Source organism: Muntiacus reevesi, chromosome 4 (assembly GCF_963930625.1).
Source record: "Muntiacus reevesi chromosome 4, mMunRee1.1, whole genome shotgun sequence".
NCBI classification, from domain to species: Eukaryota; Metazoa; Chordata; class Mammalia; order Artiodactyla; family Cervidae; genus Muntiacus; species Muntiacus reevesi.
In genome coordinates, this window is record NC_089252.1 from 63050988 (window position 1) to 63068795 (window position 17808).

Here is a 17808-nt window from a genome sequence, read left to right on the forward strand (position 1 = left end):
TCGGATAAAGCCCACTTGGTCATGATTTGTGATCTTTTTAATATGTTCTTGGATTCTGTTTGCTAGAATTTTGTTAAGGATTTTTGCATCTATGTTCATCAGTGATACTCGCCTATAGTTCTCTTTTTTGTGTCATCTTTGTCTGGTTTTGGTATTAGGGTGATGGTGGCCTCATAGAATGAGTTTGCAAATTTACCTTCCTCTTCCCCTGATTCTTTATTCTGTTTCTGTAGGTAAATATGTTGTAAATTTTCTAAAAGAATTAATAATATAAGTAGTAGTCTTAGAAGTATGGAGAAAGTTTTATGTTTGTTTAGATGTATTGAACTGTAAGTTTCAAAGATTAATATCATGTGAGTGACCAGATGAGAAACAGGTTTTAGATTTAAACATAGGTAGTACAAACCAGAAACAAGCATTTATAATAAATCATGGATAACAAGTTTTAGTGTTTATCATTGAACCAATTGTATAGGTTTTTTATTTTTTTTATGAATGGTAAGCAGTGCTATGTGAAAAGGAGTCCTGCTTAAAGACAAAGACTGGCTTGATATGACAGTCCTTCTTTTCTTTTTTGTCCTTTTTCCGAAGATGAATACTTACATTTTATAAAGGACTTTCACTTCCTAATCTCAGTTACCCTTCACAGTAACCCTATCAAATAGATACGAAGTGTATCATAATTATCTCCATTTTAAAGATAAAGAATTTGTGACTTAAAGAAGTTACATGACTTTCTTGGGATCTTCTGGTTAGAGAAGATGTGACTGAACAAATGTTTTCTGACTCTAAATCAGCAACACAGTATACTGGGAAAGGCATGGATTTTGCAGTTTGACAGAATTCAGTTCTGTCATGTTCAGCCATTTTCCTATGTTGTCAAATTTCTCGATTTCTCAGGGCCTCGGTTTCTTCATAAAATGAGAGTAACAGTAATTTAGTATGTTTTTGGAGGGAGGATTATATGAAATAGGCTATGTAAAGTGCTGGATAGCTTGTTAGTGCTTCTTACCTAGTGAGAGCCCAAATCAATATTATTCCCCTATGGTTTTTCACTGCCTTCCTTACTGTGTAAATTAACCAAAAAAAAAAGATACTTCAAGTTAAGAAATATATATTCATAATTTACTGTTGCCAGTATTCATGAATGATCATTTAAATATACATGCTTGTTCTTTAGAAAATAAATCTGTCAAATTCTTTTTCCAGGAAAGCTGTTTTAAAATCCTCTTTTGAAAATGTTTGTTCAGATGATGCCTTATCAAAGGAAAACATGGGTATGTGAAGGCCTGTCTTGCTTTTAGTTCTTTTACCTGTATTTAATTCCACCAAATGTAATTGTAGTCCTTTGAAGAAAACAAAATGTACATGTATATGTATATGAGAAACATTAGTGGCATTCTGGCATTAATTTACATACTAGGACTTTTCCATTTTCTTTAAATTTCTATCCCCTCAAATTAAATTTTGTCTGGCTTTGTCATATGTTTGATTTTTTTTTTTAAATAAAGCACCAGCAGTTATAGGAGGAAATACAAACATCAGTACATTTCAATCTAGAATTCTCTATTCCACATTTAGCCAGGGCTGCCAAAGGAGGAGAAGGAGGAAAAGCAGAGCCTGGGGCTCCCAGCTGAACTTGGTGCCGTGGGTGCTAGAGGACTGTAGGGAGAAGATGGCCTGCAGGGGGAAAGGCTTTGCTTTCAGAAGCACTTTACTCTTTCTACATTGTCCCTGGTCTTGAAAAGAGGCACGTGCTTGTTTGCAAGGTGGAAATTTGGCAGCCACACAAAGAGGTTTCATAGCCGATTGAACCCAGAGAAGCTGTTGGGCCTCACTTCCTCTCCTGTGGCGACCCCCACATCCTATGGGGCTAAATGTGCCATTTGTACATAGTCTCATGGAACAGAAGGAAGGATAGGGTGTGTTGTCCTTTATTGGACCGGAACCTGGTGGTCCGGAGTCAACAATAAGAAAATAAGAGAGAGAAAGAGGCTGATATCCCCTGGTTTAGCGGAAAGCCAATAGAGTCCTATTAGGGCTCACGCTGCTGCACGTAGGCACCAGGCGCCCTCTCAAGTGGGTGAAGGCACAGTGTGCCATCTCGAGAGGGTCTTAGAAGCCCAGGCAAGAAAGTGAGCTCAGTGGGCCTCCACACTCCAAGGAATTAGCCAGAAATAGAGAGAGAGAGAGAGAAAGACACGGGGACCCAAGCTCTGATGAAGCAAAGGTGTTTTAATCAACATGGCATGGGCATATATACTGTCTTACGAGGTGGTTATTCTCAGCAAAGATAAAGATTAAAATTTCAGACTTAGAAAACATAAGACGATCCCTATCAAAGAGAGAGTTGCAAACAATCACCTTTTCATAAGAAGGAAGAGGGTACTTATCACTGTAATGAGAAATGCCTGGATTCCTCAGCCCCGGGAAAGGCGTGCCTCTCCTCTTAATTCCTTAATATTTAGGAATTAATAAGGGCCAGAGGGTTCCTGACAGATCCAAAACAGCACACAGGAAGCCTCTTGTTAAATGCTTCGTGACAAGAGTGGCTATTTTAGATCTTTCTTTTCTCTCCTAAACCACTACAAAATTCTGTTGTTCTCTCCTTAAACTTAGTCTGCTGCTGCTTTCCTGCTAATTAAGGTGCCTCCTTTTTTGGTGGGGGGAGTGCAGCTTTGTTCCTTTGCCTTGCATGATCAGCTCACATATTCCCGTAGAAACAGAAGTCATTTTATCCCTAGAGTGAGTTCCCACTAGGTGACCTGACACCACCGCTGGGTCCTCCTCCCCTCCAGCTGGCACAGGATCCTACAGGAGAGACCCTAGGGCAGCAGGGACCCATGGACCAGAAGTGACTGCCCGTCAGTAGTCTCCTTGCTGCATGGCTCTGAAAGCCTCAGTAGTTCACTGTTAGAGTGGCTTCCCTGCTCTGTGTCTCACTCCTCCAATGCCATGTGAACTGAAGAGCAGAAGCGTCTCATCTTCTGTGTTCTCTGTCCACTTCCTGAAAGAGTGGTGCTTTTTCAGTAGTTTGCATCCTCTTCAAATTCTTTATTCACTACTCATATTTCTGTGGCTTCCTTGATTCACGTCTCTAATGTCTCTCATTTCTTCTTGGCTTAAGGTAGAATCAGTCCTAGATCAAGCAACAGACAGAAATGATAGCATCTGGCTCTTGAGTCTCAGCTCCACTTTGGGGCCCTCTTTCTTTACATTCTGGGTGCTCACATCTCCCCTTTGTCCGCTGCCCCAGCTGTGATGTGCCCTCTTGGTTTCATGCTCTGCAGTTGCTTCTCTCTCCCTTAGTTCGAGATCCCAGGGAGAGGCAAGTACATGTAACTGCTCTACCTTTTCAGACATCAGTTTCTTCATCTGTAATAAAGAAAATGCAAGAGACGCTGTCTTATCTAAGAAAGAGAGGACTGTTTCTGGAAAACAACAGAAAAAGTTGAGGGATCATTACATAAATGATTAAACTGTATGTTCATGGGTATGTAAAGATTTAATCTAATGCTGGGGTGGGAGATATGAGTTTGGGGTTAACATACACACAACTACTGTATATGAAATGGATAAACAAGGACCTACTGTATAGCACAGAGAACTGTACTCAATATTTTGTAATCTTTTCTAATAATTTATAATGGAAAAGAGTCTGAGAAAGAATATATATGTGGGTGTGTGTGTAACTGAATCACTTTGCTGTACACCTGAAAAACACAGCATTGTAAATTTGCTACAAGTTTGAAAATGGTTATAAAAAAGGATTCAGTCTAAGAGATAACTGTTTGTGGAGTATGTCTGCATTTTTTGGGAAATTGCTACCAGGAATATCTCGTATTATATTTGATTGTCCCTGTAACCCATTTTTTTTCAGTGTTTAGGGACCAAAAACTCCATCTATGATGGTGAAATAATAATAGCATAATAATGATACACCTGATACACCTTTTCTAAACATTTCGTATATATTAGTTTAATCTTCACAAAATCTGTATGAGATGAATAAGGTACATTTTATTATAATTCCTATGGTTTCAGTGCAGAAACAGAGACACTTAATAGGTTGTATGCCTTTTCTAAGGTCACATAGCTTCTTAAAATTAATCAAAGTTGCAATATTTCCTTGGTTGCATTAACAGAAGCTTAAAGCTAAATTTATGGTTTTTCAGTGTGCCTCAGTGCTAAAGAATCTGCCTGCCAATGCAGGTTGGATCCCTGGGTCAGGAAGATTCCATGGAGTAGGAAATGGCAACTCACTCCTGTATTCTTGCCTGGAATTTCCCATGGACAGAGGAGGATGATGGACTGCAGTCCATGGGGTCACAGAGTCAGACATGACTGAGCGCACATGCAGTCACAGTCACATACAGCACTGCTAGTTGCTCTAAGCATCTTTTAAAAGTGTAATTATTGCCCTTCATATCCCCCTTAACAGATTTTTACTCCTCTTATTTTTAGTCTCTGAGCTTTTGTCACTTATTTTATTGTATCAGTGTTGTCTGTTAGTAAATACCTCATTTCTCTTTGTGAAGTAGGCAGTCTCTAGAAGTTTTAATAAAAGATTAACTTGTCATCAGTATCAGTTGAGTCACTCAGGCGTGTTTGACTCTTTGCAACCCCATGGACTGCAGCACACCAGGCTTCCCTGTCCATCACCAACTCCTGGAGCTTGCTTAAACTCATGTCAGTTGAGTTGGTGGTGCCGTCCAACCATCTCATCCTCTGTCTTCCCCTTCTCCTATATTGACATATAACCCTGGATTAGTTAACAGTCTACTAACATTCATGAGTAAATTAGCAAGGGATGTGTTCATCATTCACCTGGGACAGGTGAGCATGGCAGAGAATGGCTGATACAGAAAAGGTCTGGATGATGCCTGGATGAGCCTTAGGCCTGGGTGGGGGCAGAAGGCTGATGGGGGAGAAGGCTGCTATCTTGCTGTTGAAGGCAGACTTGGACTGCCTGCTCTGGGTTGGGAGTTATCTTTATCCTCTGGGCCCTCCTGCCCCCTGTGTCTGTTTGTTCTAGGTAGGCACCTTCTTCATTCACTTGAGCCTGTAGTTCCCTCATCTCGACATTTACATCCTAAGCTGATAGAAGAGGCTTTGTGGTTACTTGAAAACAAATCAAAACCAAGTGCTTTTTCCTCCTCTTCACCGTCCTCCTCTGGAAGAATGGCTTCAAAATTTCAACATTGAAATGGCCCTGAAAATTTATTTAAGATGCTGTTTTTCAGTGCCAAGTTTGAAGTAACTGAACCAGTGGCCTCTTTATATAAAAGAGGAAATAGCTTCTTTAAGCATTTAATAGAGAAGTAGAGAATAAAGAAAACTTCATAAATATATTATACATTGATGACTTTTTCTAAAATAGTGACTGATTTATTGAGATAAACAGTAAGTTATTTCTTACCAGGAATGAAAAACCAGCACTAATTTATTTTATAAAAATTCATTTTAAAAAGTCAGATTCATACTTCGGTGGGAGAGATACCTTTTTTCTTTTTTCTTTATTTTTTTCCTCCACTTTTTCTGAGTGATAGAGCAGCTGTAATGGTACCACTTTACTCTCAACAACAAATTGAAGCAAGTCAGGAAAACTACTGGATAATAAGGATTGATAGAAGATGATTGGTCATGCAGTCAGCACAGGCCTGCGTTCTGTCTCTATCTTTGGAGATCATTGACCAATTTTGATAACCTCGTTTGTAGATTACAGTAACTGCAATTTCTGAGAATTATTTTTGGACTCTCTGTGTTTATAGTATAGGAATACCTTTTAGAAAAGCAAGCCTCATGTTGTTCTGAAAGCAGAATTTGACATCAGTCAAGTTGGTGTTATGAACCCTACTTGATTTATGAAGCCATCCATTACTTTGTCTACCCTTTGATCGAAAGGCAGTATATATGTTTTTCCAGATCACTTGAAAACAGAGAGCCTGCAGTGGCACTCGGCAATGACATTCATTATCATAAACTGATTGTATTGCAGTCTAGCCTTAGAAATATAAGGGCTTCCCTGCTCTCTCAGCTGGTAAAGAATCCAGCTGCAGTGCGGGAGACCTGGGTTTGATCCCTGGGTCGGGAAGATCCCCTAGAGGAGGGCACAGCAACCCACTCCAGTATTCTTGCCTGGAGAATTTCATGGACAGAGGAGCCTGGCAGGCTACAATCGTGGGGTCACAAAGAGTTGGACATGACTGAGCGACTTTCACAGACCGCTTAGAAATATAAAGATGTTTGTGTGCCATTTTTCCTTCACAGCAGAGCTCAAAATTCATCTTCTCAACAGTGCATTAAGTGTCACTATCAATTTTCATAGACTCAGAATGTAAAATAGAAAAACACAACATCCATGAGTGGGACTGGGGAATTGATGTGAAGATAGTCACACTCTTGTTGTTAAGTGACAAGTTACTACGTAAGAAATATGTCACAAAGAGAGGTGACTCTCAGCACAACTGCTTCCATGAAAATGGACTTTCCTGTAGAAAATTCTAATTCAGAAGCCATGGTGTTGCGTTCCTATTTTTTAATCATCTTCAGATGATTCTTATGCCCCAGATTTGGAATACTGTTGTTCTAGAATGTGGTAGCTTATACTCTGTGTTCTTAGGCATTAGCAGTTACCACAGAACATAGATTTGTATGCTTACAATTCACATGTAAGTCACGGTTTTTTGTTTGTATTGTTTCTGAATGTAGGAACTGATTCTAAGGTGTAGAATGGCTTATCAGAAAACTGCTCTCAAACTGTTTTGAGAGTTCTCCACAGAGGAAACCTGAGACTGGCTGGGTGAGGATGACGCCCAGGAGGGCTCAGGGGCCTGTGGCTCTTCTCTCAGGTCCTTGGCCCTTAGAAGGCACACAAGAAACACTTGTCAGTTGAATAAAAGAAAATGGTAATAAAAATGGATTCTTTTGAACTGGAATGTTTCACAGTAATAATCTCTGCTTATTACCCTTATAACATGCCTAATTTATAAGGATACCTGTCTGTGTAAAACTCACACAAATGGATGGATGCATATATCATATTACACAAAATTATTATTATTATTGCTGGGAACACCTTTCTTCCATATTCACTGATAATATTTAGCCCTGAAGGGTGTGCCCTGCTTGGGTTTCCATGAACTTTCAGCTGCTCTACATCCCTGATGTGGTTTTTGGTGACCTGCCAATGAGTAGCAGATGATGGGGTATATGTCAGATTTGTATAACCAGAGTGGAAGATGATGGGGCGTGTTTCTTTCTCTCTGAGTCATGCTGCCCTTAAAAGACTTTTTAGGGCCCCATCTGTCTGCTGTGCAGGAGCAGGCCACTAGTCTCCTCCCTTGATCTTTACTTCAGAAAGATTCGATATCAATTGAAAATGTTTGTTTTATTTAGATAGGGAACTCATTTGATATTGTTAATCAGCAATCGGCTCTATAGAGTTATATTACGTATTTATATCTTTGTTGGGAATATTATCTTATATCAGCAAGTTTGATGAATTACCGGATATTTTGCTTACTTAAATATTTCTGTCACAGTAGCAGAGAAATTGCACAGCCTTTATAAGAGTATGAATTTTTTAAAAAATTAGATTAGGCAGTTGAGATGCATTGATATTTTGATTAAGAATAGACTAGGGCTTCCCTGGCAGCTCAGATGGTAAAGAATCTGCCTGCAATGCAGGAGAACTGGATTCGATCTCCTGGAGAAGGGAATGGATACCCACTCCAGTATTCATGCCTGGAGAATTCCATGGACAGAGGAGGCTCGCGAGCTACAGTCCCTGGGGTCGCAAAGAGTCGGACATGACTGAGCAACTAACACTTTCACTTTACATTTTCAGCCTGGATTTAGCCTTGACACTTAATTATGTGGCTTCTCCTTTTAAACAGTAGTTTTAACAGTTTATTGCAGGGTTTAACAAATTGTGGCTCACGATTATCAGTTGCTGCTTGTTCTTGTAAATAAAGTTTTATTGGGACACAGCCACTCTCACTTGGTTGAAGGTGGTGCTGTGGTAAAGAATCCCCCTACCAATATAGGAGGCACAAGAGACACAGGTTCAATCCTTGGGTTGGGAAGTTTCCCTGAAGGAGGAAATGGCAGTCCACTCCAGTAGCCTTCCCTGGAAAATCCCATGGATAGAAGAGCATGGTGGGCTACAGTCTGTGGGGTTGCAAAGAGTTGGAAATGACTGAGACGTACTCACGTATGGTTTGCTTTCCAACAGCAGAATTGAGTGGTTGTGATGGAGACCTTCTGGCTCACAAAGCCTGCAATATTTACTCTCTTGCCCTTCACGGAAAAAAAGTTGCTGATTCCTGGTCTATAAGTAACAATTTAATTTGATGCCCTTGGCTTCTTATTTTAAAAATACATGTGTACACCCATGGCTGATTCATGTGAATGTATGGCAAAAACCACTACAATATTGTAAAGTAATTAGCCTCCGATTAAAAAGATAAAAATAAAAAATAATTTAGTGTCAGAGATCCTTATTAGTCTACATATAGTAAGAATGTCACTTACATTTGCCAAGGAATAATTATAAAAGATTCACCTGGAAATCCACAATAATTTTGCATCAGGGAGAGGCTATAACTGAAAGTTATGCAAAATACTTTTTATCTTGTTCAGTTCAGTTCAGTCACTCAGTTGTGTCTGACTCTTTGTGACCCCATGAACTGCAGCACGCCAGACTTCCCTGTCCATCACCAACTCCTGGAGCTTGCTCAAACTCATGTCTACTGAGTTGGTGATGCCATCCAACCATCTCATCCTCTGTCATCCCCTTCTCCTCCTGCCTCATAACATTTAGAAAATGTCCTCTTTGAGGGTGGTTAAGATTATGAATTAGATAGAATTAATTAAGGTGTAGGGGTTTTTTTTCACTGTATTAACAACGTTTCTTTAGTTGTCTCTGAGACAGAATTTTTACTGAAAGAGCTGGAGCAAATGCTAGAGCAAGCTCTGGAGCACACAGCCACCCAGAAGAAGTCTGAAGAAGAGCTCGGAGAGGAAGCGAATATAGGAGAAAAGGTAGGATCTATAATGACCATTGGGCCTAAAGAGCAACGTCAGATCCTTTAATGGCAGAAATTGTTCCCGGATATTCATTTCCATTATATGGGAAATTCCTTTCACTTCTGAAATTTGAGCCCTTGGTTATCATGAGGTGAACAAGAAACTAGTAGCCTGTGGAGAAATTAGAATGCATCTATCAGTCTTTAAAAAGACTACACTTGAGCCAAGGAGCTGTTTTATTTTGGGTCTTCGGGGCTGGAATGAAGAGGGATAGTGAGAGTCACTGACGCCAAGGAGGTGCTGATCTTCGCCTTCAGGAGAAGCCCCAGGACAAGAGACCCCCTGAAAGCCTGCCCTGCCTGGTCATGCACAGGGCTGACCTCCGTGGGACATTTTTCACCAGACTTTGTTTCACCATCCCTAACTGGGTCGTGTTTTCTTTTCTTTGGCCAGCCATGTTGGGCTGAGCAAGGCCCTGTGTGCTTCCCGCGTTCAGTACTTAGCAGTGACGGCAGAAACTTTAAGTCGTTGGCACATTGCTCAGCACCACAGCAAGCCCAGGTCATTAACACAGGGCAGGGGTAGCAGGTGTGAGAGAAGTCAGCCGTGAGGTAGACGCTCACACAAGGTGGTCCAGCTGTTCCCTGTGTAGGTAGGAGGGGGAGTGGCAGTGAGCAGCCCTGGATCCTTCCGATTTCATTCCTTTCCTCATTCCCTTATTTGGCTATCCACTGTGCCTGGAGTCAGGAGGCAGGTGATGGGAGACGGGCTCAGGATACTGTCCTTGCATCCCCTTCCTGGTCCAGGCAGTGAGGACTCAGGCCTGGGCAAGGCTGCCTGTCACTTGCCTCAGAGGACTGTTAAATGAGGCAAACCAGAAAAAGTGCTTTGCAGAGTAATTGACTCCTAAGACTGGCTATTATTACAGATGAGAATTGGCAGTGGCAGCCTCTGGAGGGAATAGGGGCTAAGAATTCTTCACCTGATCTCTGTTACCACATCCTCACTTTGCAAAACTACGCATCCCCAAGTCTTCTGTTCTGAGGTGCAGAAAAAGTGGCTTTGTAAATGGACAAGATTGTTCATCCACTTTGGCTAATTTCATCCAGAACTTCAGCAAGAACAAAGATGACTCTTAAACACTTCTTGACTAAGTTACAAATCATGAAAATACACAAAATTTGCAGTTGAGATCAAACTGTAAAGGAAAATAAAATTTAAATAAATAAAATTATTGGTAAAAACACTGAGTTGAAAAACATAATTGTTTTCTTGGTCAGCAATCTCAACTTGTTCTTGAATTGCCATGGATTGCAAATACTATTTCTCTGATCAGAGTCCCTTAAAAAAAAAAAAATCTTGTTCTCTCTGTAGATCTTAGCCCTCGTAGAACAAGAGCTATAGATTGGTGACATTTATTGTATACATGTAGTTAATATATAAATTATTCTTTTCTGGCAAATGTGTATTTTGTTTGAGCACCATATGGTTTTGTGCAGTGTTTTTTTTTCAGTCTTAGCAGTTTGTCTATTCAAAAATACAGGCAGGTTGATTTTTATAGAAATGTCCTGGAGCTTTTACAGCCACAAAATTGGCTTCTATTTTGCCATTATAACTAGTAACTTGATAGAACAGAAAATTACTTCTGATTTTTATGTCTTAAGGTAAAATACATAGTTTTAATACATCACCAGGCAGGAGCTTGCTCTTTGTTTTAGATTCTTGTAATGTTTTATGCTTTCAAAAGGCATTTAGGAATTATAAAAATTAACTGTTTTAACTTGCTGGCAGGCAGGTGAGTGCTGCCTGCTGACTGGTTCGTAAGCCTCTCTCCACATAGAGCTTTAGAAGCCTGGAATTCATGCCAGGTTGGGGTACTTACGGCCTTGTTCACTTTTAAATGAGGAGAATAGCAATGAGACCAGCTGTCAGAGCTAGAGCAATTTCCAGCTTAAAGGTAAAGAAATGATCACCTAAGGGATTTCTTTTCTCCTTTCTTTTCTTCCTTCCATTTTTTGTGTGTGTGTTAGTAGGAAAAATTAATATGGCTTCCAAAGGTATTTAACACTGAACATGTGTTTTGTTTTTAGAAAGTGGTTAAGTGTTTTCTTAAAGAAAGTGATCTTTTATAAGCTAACACACCAGAAGGAGATACCTGATAATTTTGATGTTCTGAGCATGTTTATTCTCTGGGCAAATATTGTTTGAGCTGTTTTCAAAGTTGTGAATATGATGTTTTCATCATGCATTTCATGTGTGAGGTTTCAAGTTGATTACTCTCAAGCACTTATACCAATGAATTGAGAAGAGCAACATGAACAAAAGCATACACACATGGATAATCAAAATCCATTTTTGTTTGTCATTGAAGTACTCAGAGATTGTTTTCCTCAGTAGAGTCACCTTTCTAATTATGTTCTTAGCTAACATTAACACTGGTTGACATGCCCTGACTTGGAAAAAAATGGAAGGGAATTAATTTCAGAATGTTATAAAATCCACCTAAATAATTCACAAACTAGATAATCCATATACAAATAAGACAGAGTTTACTGAATACCTCTTTGTATTAAAAGGTACATTTTTGATACATGAAAGTAAAAAGTACTTGTTTAAACTACATGAGTTGTTTTTTTTTTTCCACATTGTGTGGGAAGTTACCTCTGCCTTTAATGAATCCTGAAGTTGTAAATCTCGTGTGTACATGTGTATGTTTGCCTTGTTTTTACCTGTGTCCTTTCAAACTAAACCAGCGCACACACTTACTATTCACAAGGAATGCAAGTGCTTATGAGAAGATGGTCATCAGAAGTGTGACTAAAACAGTTGTCATTTGTATTCTCTGTAATGGTTAGTTTTAAAATAAAAAACAGAAAACTTGCAGAATTTTAATTTTAATGATCACATTTTTCCAATTCAAAAAGTTAAAGCTAAAAATATATGATGTCGAGGAGTAGAGATAGGACTAAATATTCAGTTACTTTTACACTGACACTTACTGTACATTATATTTTATGTAGGGATCATTATTTGACCACCAGCATAACAGAACACCTTGTTAAGGAGTTACTGGTGGTTTTATGTTTTGTTCAGATAATTAAGCCTGGTCTTCAAGTAAATTTGGTGACTTCTGTGGTTATTTTTACAGTTACCTAAATGTGGCCCTGAAGTTCCTGCAGGCAGCTCTCTTGAAAACCACTGTGAAGAGGACTGTCTTATAATTGATGGGCGAAGGTTAAAAGCTGGAGAATGTATTGAAAATATAACTAAGAAGTTTAAAGAAATAGATGCTTTGATGTCTGAATTTTAAGGCAGTATAGATATTTTCAAAAGTTAATTATAAAAACATTTGCATCTTTACATTTTCCCGAAGTTAAAACTTAAAATTTTGTGAAACATTTTACCAAAGTTGTTATTTATAATAACTTTGTACTTCATATTTTTGAGAATATCCATTGTTTTGAGAGATAATCAGATGGTATTTAAGTTAATGTTGTAATTTTAGAATCTGAGAACCCTGGTATTTATCTTTGTAGATTTTTTTCTTGTTTGCCTTAATTTTAGAATAGTTAATGAAACTTACTTCACAAATACATGCTTTATAATGATTTAATTTAGACCCTTTGTTCAAGTGTGACTAACTGTTAAAATGACTGCCAATGCTATTATAATTCTTACAAATAATTCAGATCTAATATTCTTAGAGAATGTATATTTGTAGTAGAAATAAGCTACTGCAAAATAAAAGGAAATAATAAGAAATGATTGTGTAATAGAGTTAGAGGTTTTCTTAAAAACAAAAATGTTAATTGCCTTATTATTTTGGAAACAATCGTTTCAACCACAGTTCCCAAACTGACTGTTTCTTTTTTTTTTTTTTTTTTTCCAAACTGACTGTTTAGTTGAGTCTGTGAAGGGTCTTTGGAAGATCAGAATCCTTGACCCTTCCCCGCTGAGTCAGAATCTCTGGAGGCAAGGATGGGAGATGTAATTTAAAACATAGAGATAAGTTAAACATCTTCACTGTGGGAAAATGTAAGCAGTATAGAGAAGTAAAAGTACACCCTGCAGTGCCACTCCCCTAGCATCCCCCTGGGAGCCCCGTTCCTTAGGGGTCCCTGTGAGCGGTTGGTGGCTGTGCCTCTCAGTCGGGTCCTTGGCTCATCAGATCGTGTGTGTGTGCACAACCACCTCCAACTCTACACTCTAGCTTTGGCTCCTTCTCTAGACTGCTCCCTCTCCCTGGGGGCAGGGGTGGGAGAAAGGGCATTCCAAGCACTTGAAAACCTGGAAACAGAGACCAAAGCTTGAGGAGAGAGGAAGAGGGAGCATCCAGGACTTCCTGGTGATTGAAGTGGCTGGAGTGCCGTGTGATGGGGGGAGGTGAGCATCAGAGCTGAGCCAGGCCTCTCCCCATCAATACAGTGGAGGCTGCTGTGAAAGGAAAGGTAATAATCTACAGAAAGTGTAGGAAACAGTCTGAATACGTGGAAAATACGTAGCTTATAATGGTGACTGTCATTGGCCCAGAGCTGTTCTCTTCTGAACATGCTTCTCCAATGCCTCATAGACCAGCATGTTCCTTTCAGCAGAACCAGTGGTGACACACTTGCTTCTGCGGGCCCCGGGACCAGGGGTTCTGTGTGATTAGCTGCCTCCTGGGCAGGCCTAGGGGTCAGCAGTACCCCACACTTAGAGCTAGAGCTTCTTGCTGGGCCCGAAGGAAAGCGTTGTAAGGAAAGTGCGTCTGCCTACCAGGGGAAGTTAAACCCTAAGTACACTAGTTACACTACACCAAGTTTAATATATGAGGTGTAAAGCAGTATGTCAGGGCCTTCTGCTCAAGCATTTGGGTTGGAATAAGAGCCCACCTTTGTCCAGTTTGAGGAGGCTACCTGCTTTCCTTTTTGGAATGAGTTGGGCCACATCATCCTAGTCTACAGCCTCTGTGAACTTATGGAGAGTCTGCATCCACTAGAAGTGTAGTCCCCGGTTAGATCTGCAGACCCTGGAGAGCTGAGCACCAAAGCCAGCTTGTTGCCTGTGTTCCAGGAAGACCTGGTCCATTTGCCCCAAGAAGCTGAATTTATGCAGTGATTTCCATTGTTAAGAGGCTTGCTGCTATTTAGTTCCTAAACTAAGTCCTACTCTTTGAGGCTGCATGGACTGTAGCCCGCCAGGCTTCTCTGTCCATGGAATTTTCCAGGCAAGAATACTGGAGTGGTTTGCCATTTCCTTCTCCAGGGGATCTTCCCAACATAGGAATTGAACCCAAGACACCTGCTTGGCAGGCAGATTCTTTACTGTCTGAACCACCTGGGAAGCCTGGTAAGAGGCTTAGCTCTATCTTTATTGGAGACAAACTGTGTACTTTTAATGGATTCATCTCTTTTGCCTCCAGTGCATGTATGTATTTGCAGACATCTGTAATGTCTATAGCCTTGGCCTTACTGACTTTGCAGTGGCAGGCGATGGCCCACAGACAGTTAATTGATCCACTGTAGACCTGGGTGCTGTCATAAACTTTCTAAATCAGTCTAGTTTTTGTAGAAGGAATTGGCAGTTCACTCTTTCTAGAGGAAACTTGCATACAGGTACCTGAGGTGACCTATGTAAAGTGTACCTCTATCAAATAGCTGGTAATCCCTGTCTCCACCATATATTGCGGCTGACAGATGGTAGACTTCTGTTCCAGATACTCCCAGACCAGTAGAATCTGCACCTGTGGCCCTCCCAAGGAACAGAGGTAAGATTTTGAAAATTCTCAAAATAATGAAGTCCTGCTCTGTCATTTCTCTCTGTTGGGTCCCAACAGGAGACACAGTACGACTTAAGAATTCTCATATTTCTTTAGGGCTGAACCAGTTCTTGATGCCTCTCCATAGAGTTCTAGAAGAGTTGGCCAGTACAGATAAACTTGATCTTCAGGTCCAAGTGGGACATTTGCCCAAGTGGGCAAATCTGAATATTAGGATTTTCCACCTTGTGATTTGTTGCATGGTAAAAACACTCAAAGTGGTGAGCAGCATAATCAAAGAGAAAAAACAGTAAGAGAAAACCAAATACTGTATACTGATGCATACATGTGGAATCTGAAAAAATTGATATACATAACCTTATTTACAAAGCAGAAATAGAGACACAGACATAGAGAACAAACACATGGAAAACAAGGGGAGATGAATTGGGAGACTGGGTTTGACATATCTGTACTATTGACACTATTAATATGTATAAAGCAGATCACTAATGAGAGCCTACTATATAGCACAGGGGACTCTGTTCACTGCTCTGTGGCGACCTAAATGGGGAGGAAATCCTAAAAGGGGGTATGTATGTACATGTAAGGCTGATTCACTTTGCTGCACAGCATACCCTAATACAGCCTTGTAAATAACTATACCCCAATTAAAAAAACATTGCAAGCAGCCCAGAAGTTGCTACTTAGAAAATAAAACTGTTATCTTCAGCCAATAAAGGCAGGAAAAGATTTTTAAATTAAGATATACTGTGGGGAGAAAGGTTAAATCCAGGAAATGGTTGTTGAATTGTATCACAAGAGAGACAAAGACCAAATTCAGGTGACTTGCAGGAAAACATGGCTTCAGGGCAAAGACCCAAACAGGGGTGTGGCTGTAACACTGCAAAATATGACAGAATGACATTTAGTAGATCTTCCAGTTGGACAGAGGCCTGGGTCCACTGCCACAGGATGTACTCAAAGTGCTAGTAATTCAATCTGGAGAGAAGCGTGTCTTGAAAAAAAAATGTGATTTTCACACATGGAATGAACTGCAATCAAATACATAGAAAATCCACTAAGTTGTAGAGAAAGTGACACTATCAAAGTCCTACCAGCCTGAACTAAGAGAAACTGAAATGTTTGCGAGGCAACAAAGACCTCTGAGCCCCCGATTTTCTTCAGGTGGGAAGCAAGCTGGGAAAACTTAGCTACCCAAAATGTGTAAGTTTCCGTGTCCTCTTAGGAAGCCACAAGAAACATGAAGACAAGGTGTCTCAGAGGACAGAGCATGGACTGGGGGTCTCACCCCTCCCCTTGACCCCGCTGTCCCTCCCCTTCCTTGAAACAGAATCAAGAATGAAGAAACACTGCCTTTAATGGCGTATATGGGAAAACAGTCTAAAAGGAGTGGCTATATGTATAACTGATTCCTTTTCCTGTACACCTGAAACTAATACAGCATTGTAAATCAACTATATTTCAATAAAAAATACATATGTATATAAAAATTTAAAAAGCCACTTCCTGCTTCCATGGCAGGGAAGTTGGTCTACTTTGCCTAGAAGGATTTCAGATTTGCTGAAGGTCAAGTTTCTGCTCTCTGAATGGGAGTGGCTATTGCACTGTAGCTTGCTGCGTAGGTGTGGAGGGGGTGGCCAGTAACTTTTACTTTCAGTTCTCAGATCCAGTTCACCTCTGTACCACGTGTTCTTCATGGAGTCCTAAATGTTGCGCCTGATGCCACGACTGGGCGAGACTTCTGCGTGCCCTTGGGTGGAGGTGGGGATGTTTTTCACATTGGAGGGATGTGGAGGTGGGCAGAAGTTGATTGGATCACTGGCCCAGTTCTTTGTGTCTTCTTGCATCATGGCCTCATTACGGGCAGCATGTACTTCCCTGCCTTGTGACATTGGGCTCGGCGTTTTGCTTTTGCTCCATGAAAGAGGGCTGAAGGGATGGTGCCAGTTTTTAGCAAGGCCTTTTGAAGCTTTGCATGTTTCTTCTTTCCCTCTTGTGCTCCTGCCATTCCCCTGAGAGAAACAGGTCCCAGTGAGCCCTCTGGGAGGGGAGAGACCACAGTGAGGACCCAGACCCAGTGATCTACAGAAGGAGGCAGAGTTGCCCCGGGGAACTTGTGAGCCATAGGATAAAGGGTTACGGCTTTCGGCATTGAGTTTGGGGTGAATTACCACACAGCATTATCGTGGTCATAGTTCTCTTACACACTTGGCTTCTTGGTCCCAGCAACAATCTCACAGACCAGCTGTGGTGTCTGCCTCCCAACTGTACCCACAGCATTTTCTCCTTAGGCTGGAACTCCTGTCAAATAGTCCTGCCTCCTGGGTGTACCCGGAATGCTGGCCTGAGGTCTCCTGCCCATGACCTTCCGGCTACTCCCAGACCTGGCCCAGACTGGTCCCTCAACTGGGAGGGCTCAGCCTGCCCCTACCCTGCCCACAATGCTTGTCGTAGCCTCGTGTTCTGGGAAACAACTCACTCAGAAGGACAAAGCAGATAGTGGAGTGCAGTTTATTACACCATGGGCCCAAGGCAGAGTCTCCTCTTAGCCAAGGACCCCAACCAGTTTCTGTAAAAACCTTATATACCCTAAGTGTATGTGCCCAAAGCCACCTCCCCAAATTCCCTGAAACTAGTCTGAACAAAGGAAAGATACAATCAAAGTTAACCTGTGATTCATATGCCTTAAGCCTAGGTAGTTAACAGTGGACAGTTATCAATAGGCCTGTGGACATGCCCCAATAAGCATAATAGAATTTATGATTCTATTTGGTTACACGGATAATTAGGGTATTCTTTTAGGCTACAGAGAGTCTAGGTACGAGTCCTGGGCCTATTCCATCAGAGGGTCTCGTTTTCCAGTTGGTATGTCTTTTCCATAGATACTGGGCACAGAGCTCAAAGTCCACAGTCCAACCCAAGATGGGGTCCTGGTTTCAAGATGGAGACTGTTCTGTCTGTTTCCTCCTTCATGCTGAGTTGTATTGGTTTATTAAGGAGGCAGCATAAATATATAG

The 17808-nt window shown here is 40.8% G+C and overlaps 1 protein-coding gene across 2 annotated transcripts in view; it reads left to right on the plus strand.

The window, feature by feature from the left end:
* ZCWPW2 (zinc finger CW-type and PWWP domain containing 2) overlaps positions 1–12812 on the plus strand; it is a 138044-nt gene extending 125232 nt beyond the window's left edge. For both annotated transcript variants that reach the window (XM_065932910.1, XM_065932911.1), the window contains exons 7-9: positions 1210–1277; positions 8921–9045; positions 12179–12812. In XM_065932910.1, the coding sequence (XP_065788982.1) occupies positions 1210–1277; positions 8921–9045; positions 12179–12340 (355 nt within the window). In that variant the 3' untranslated portion in view covers positions 12341–12812. The remainder of the gene's footprint in view (positions 1–1209; positions 1278–8920; positions 9046–12178) is intronic.
* Positions 12813–17808: the final 4996 nt, after the last annotated feature.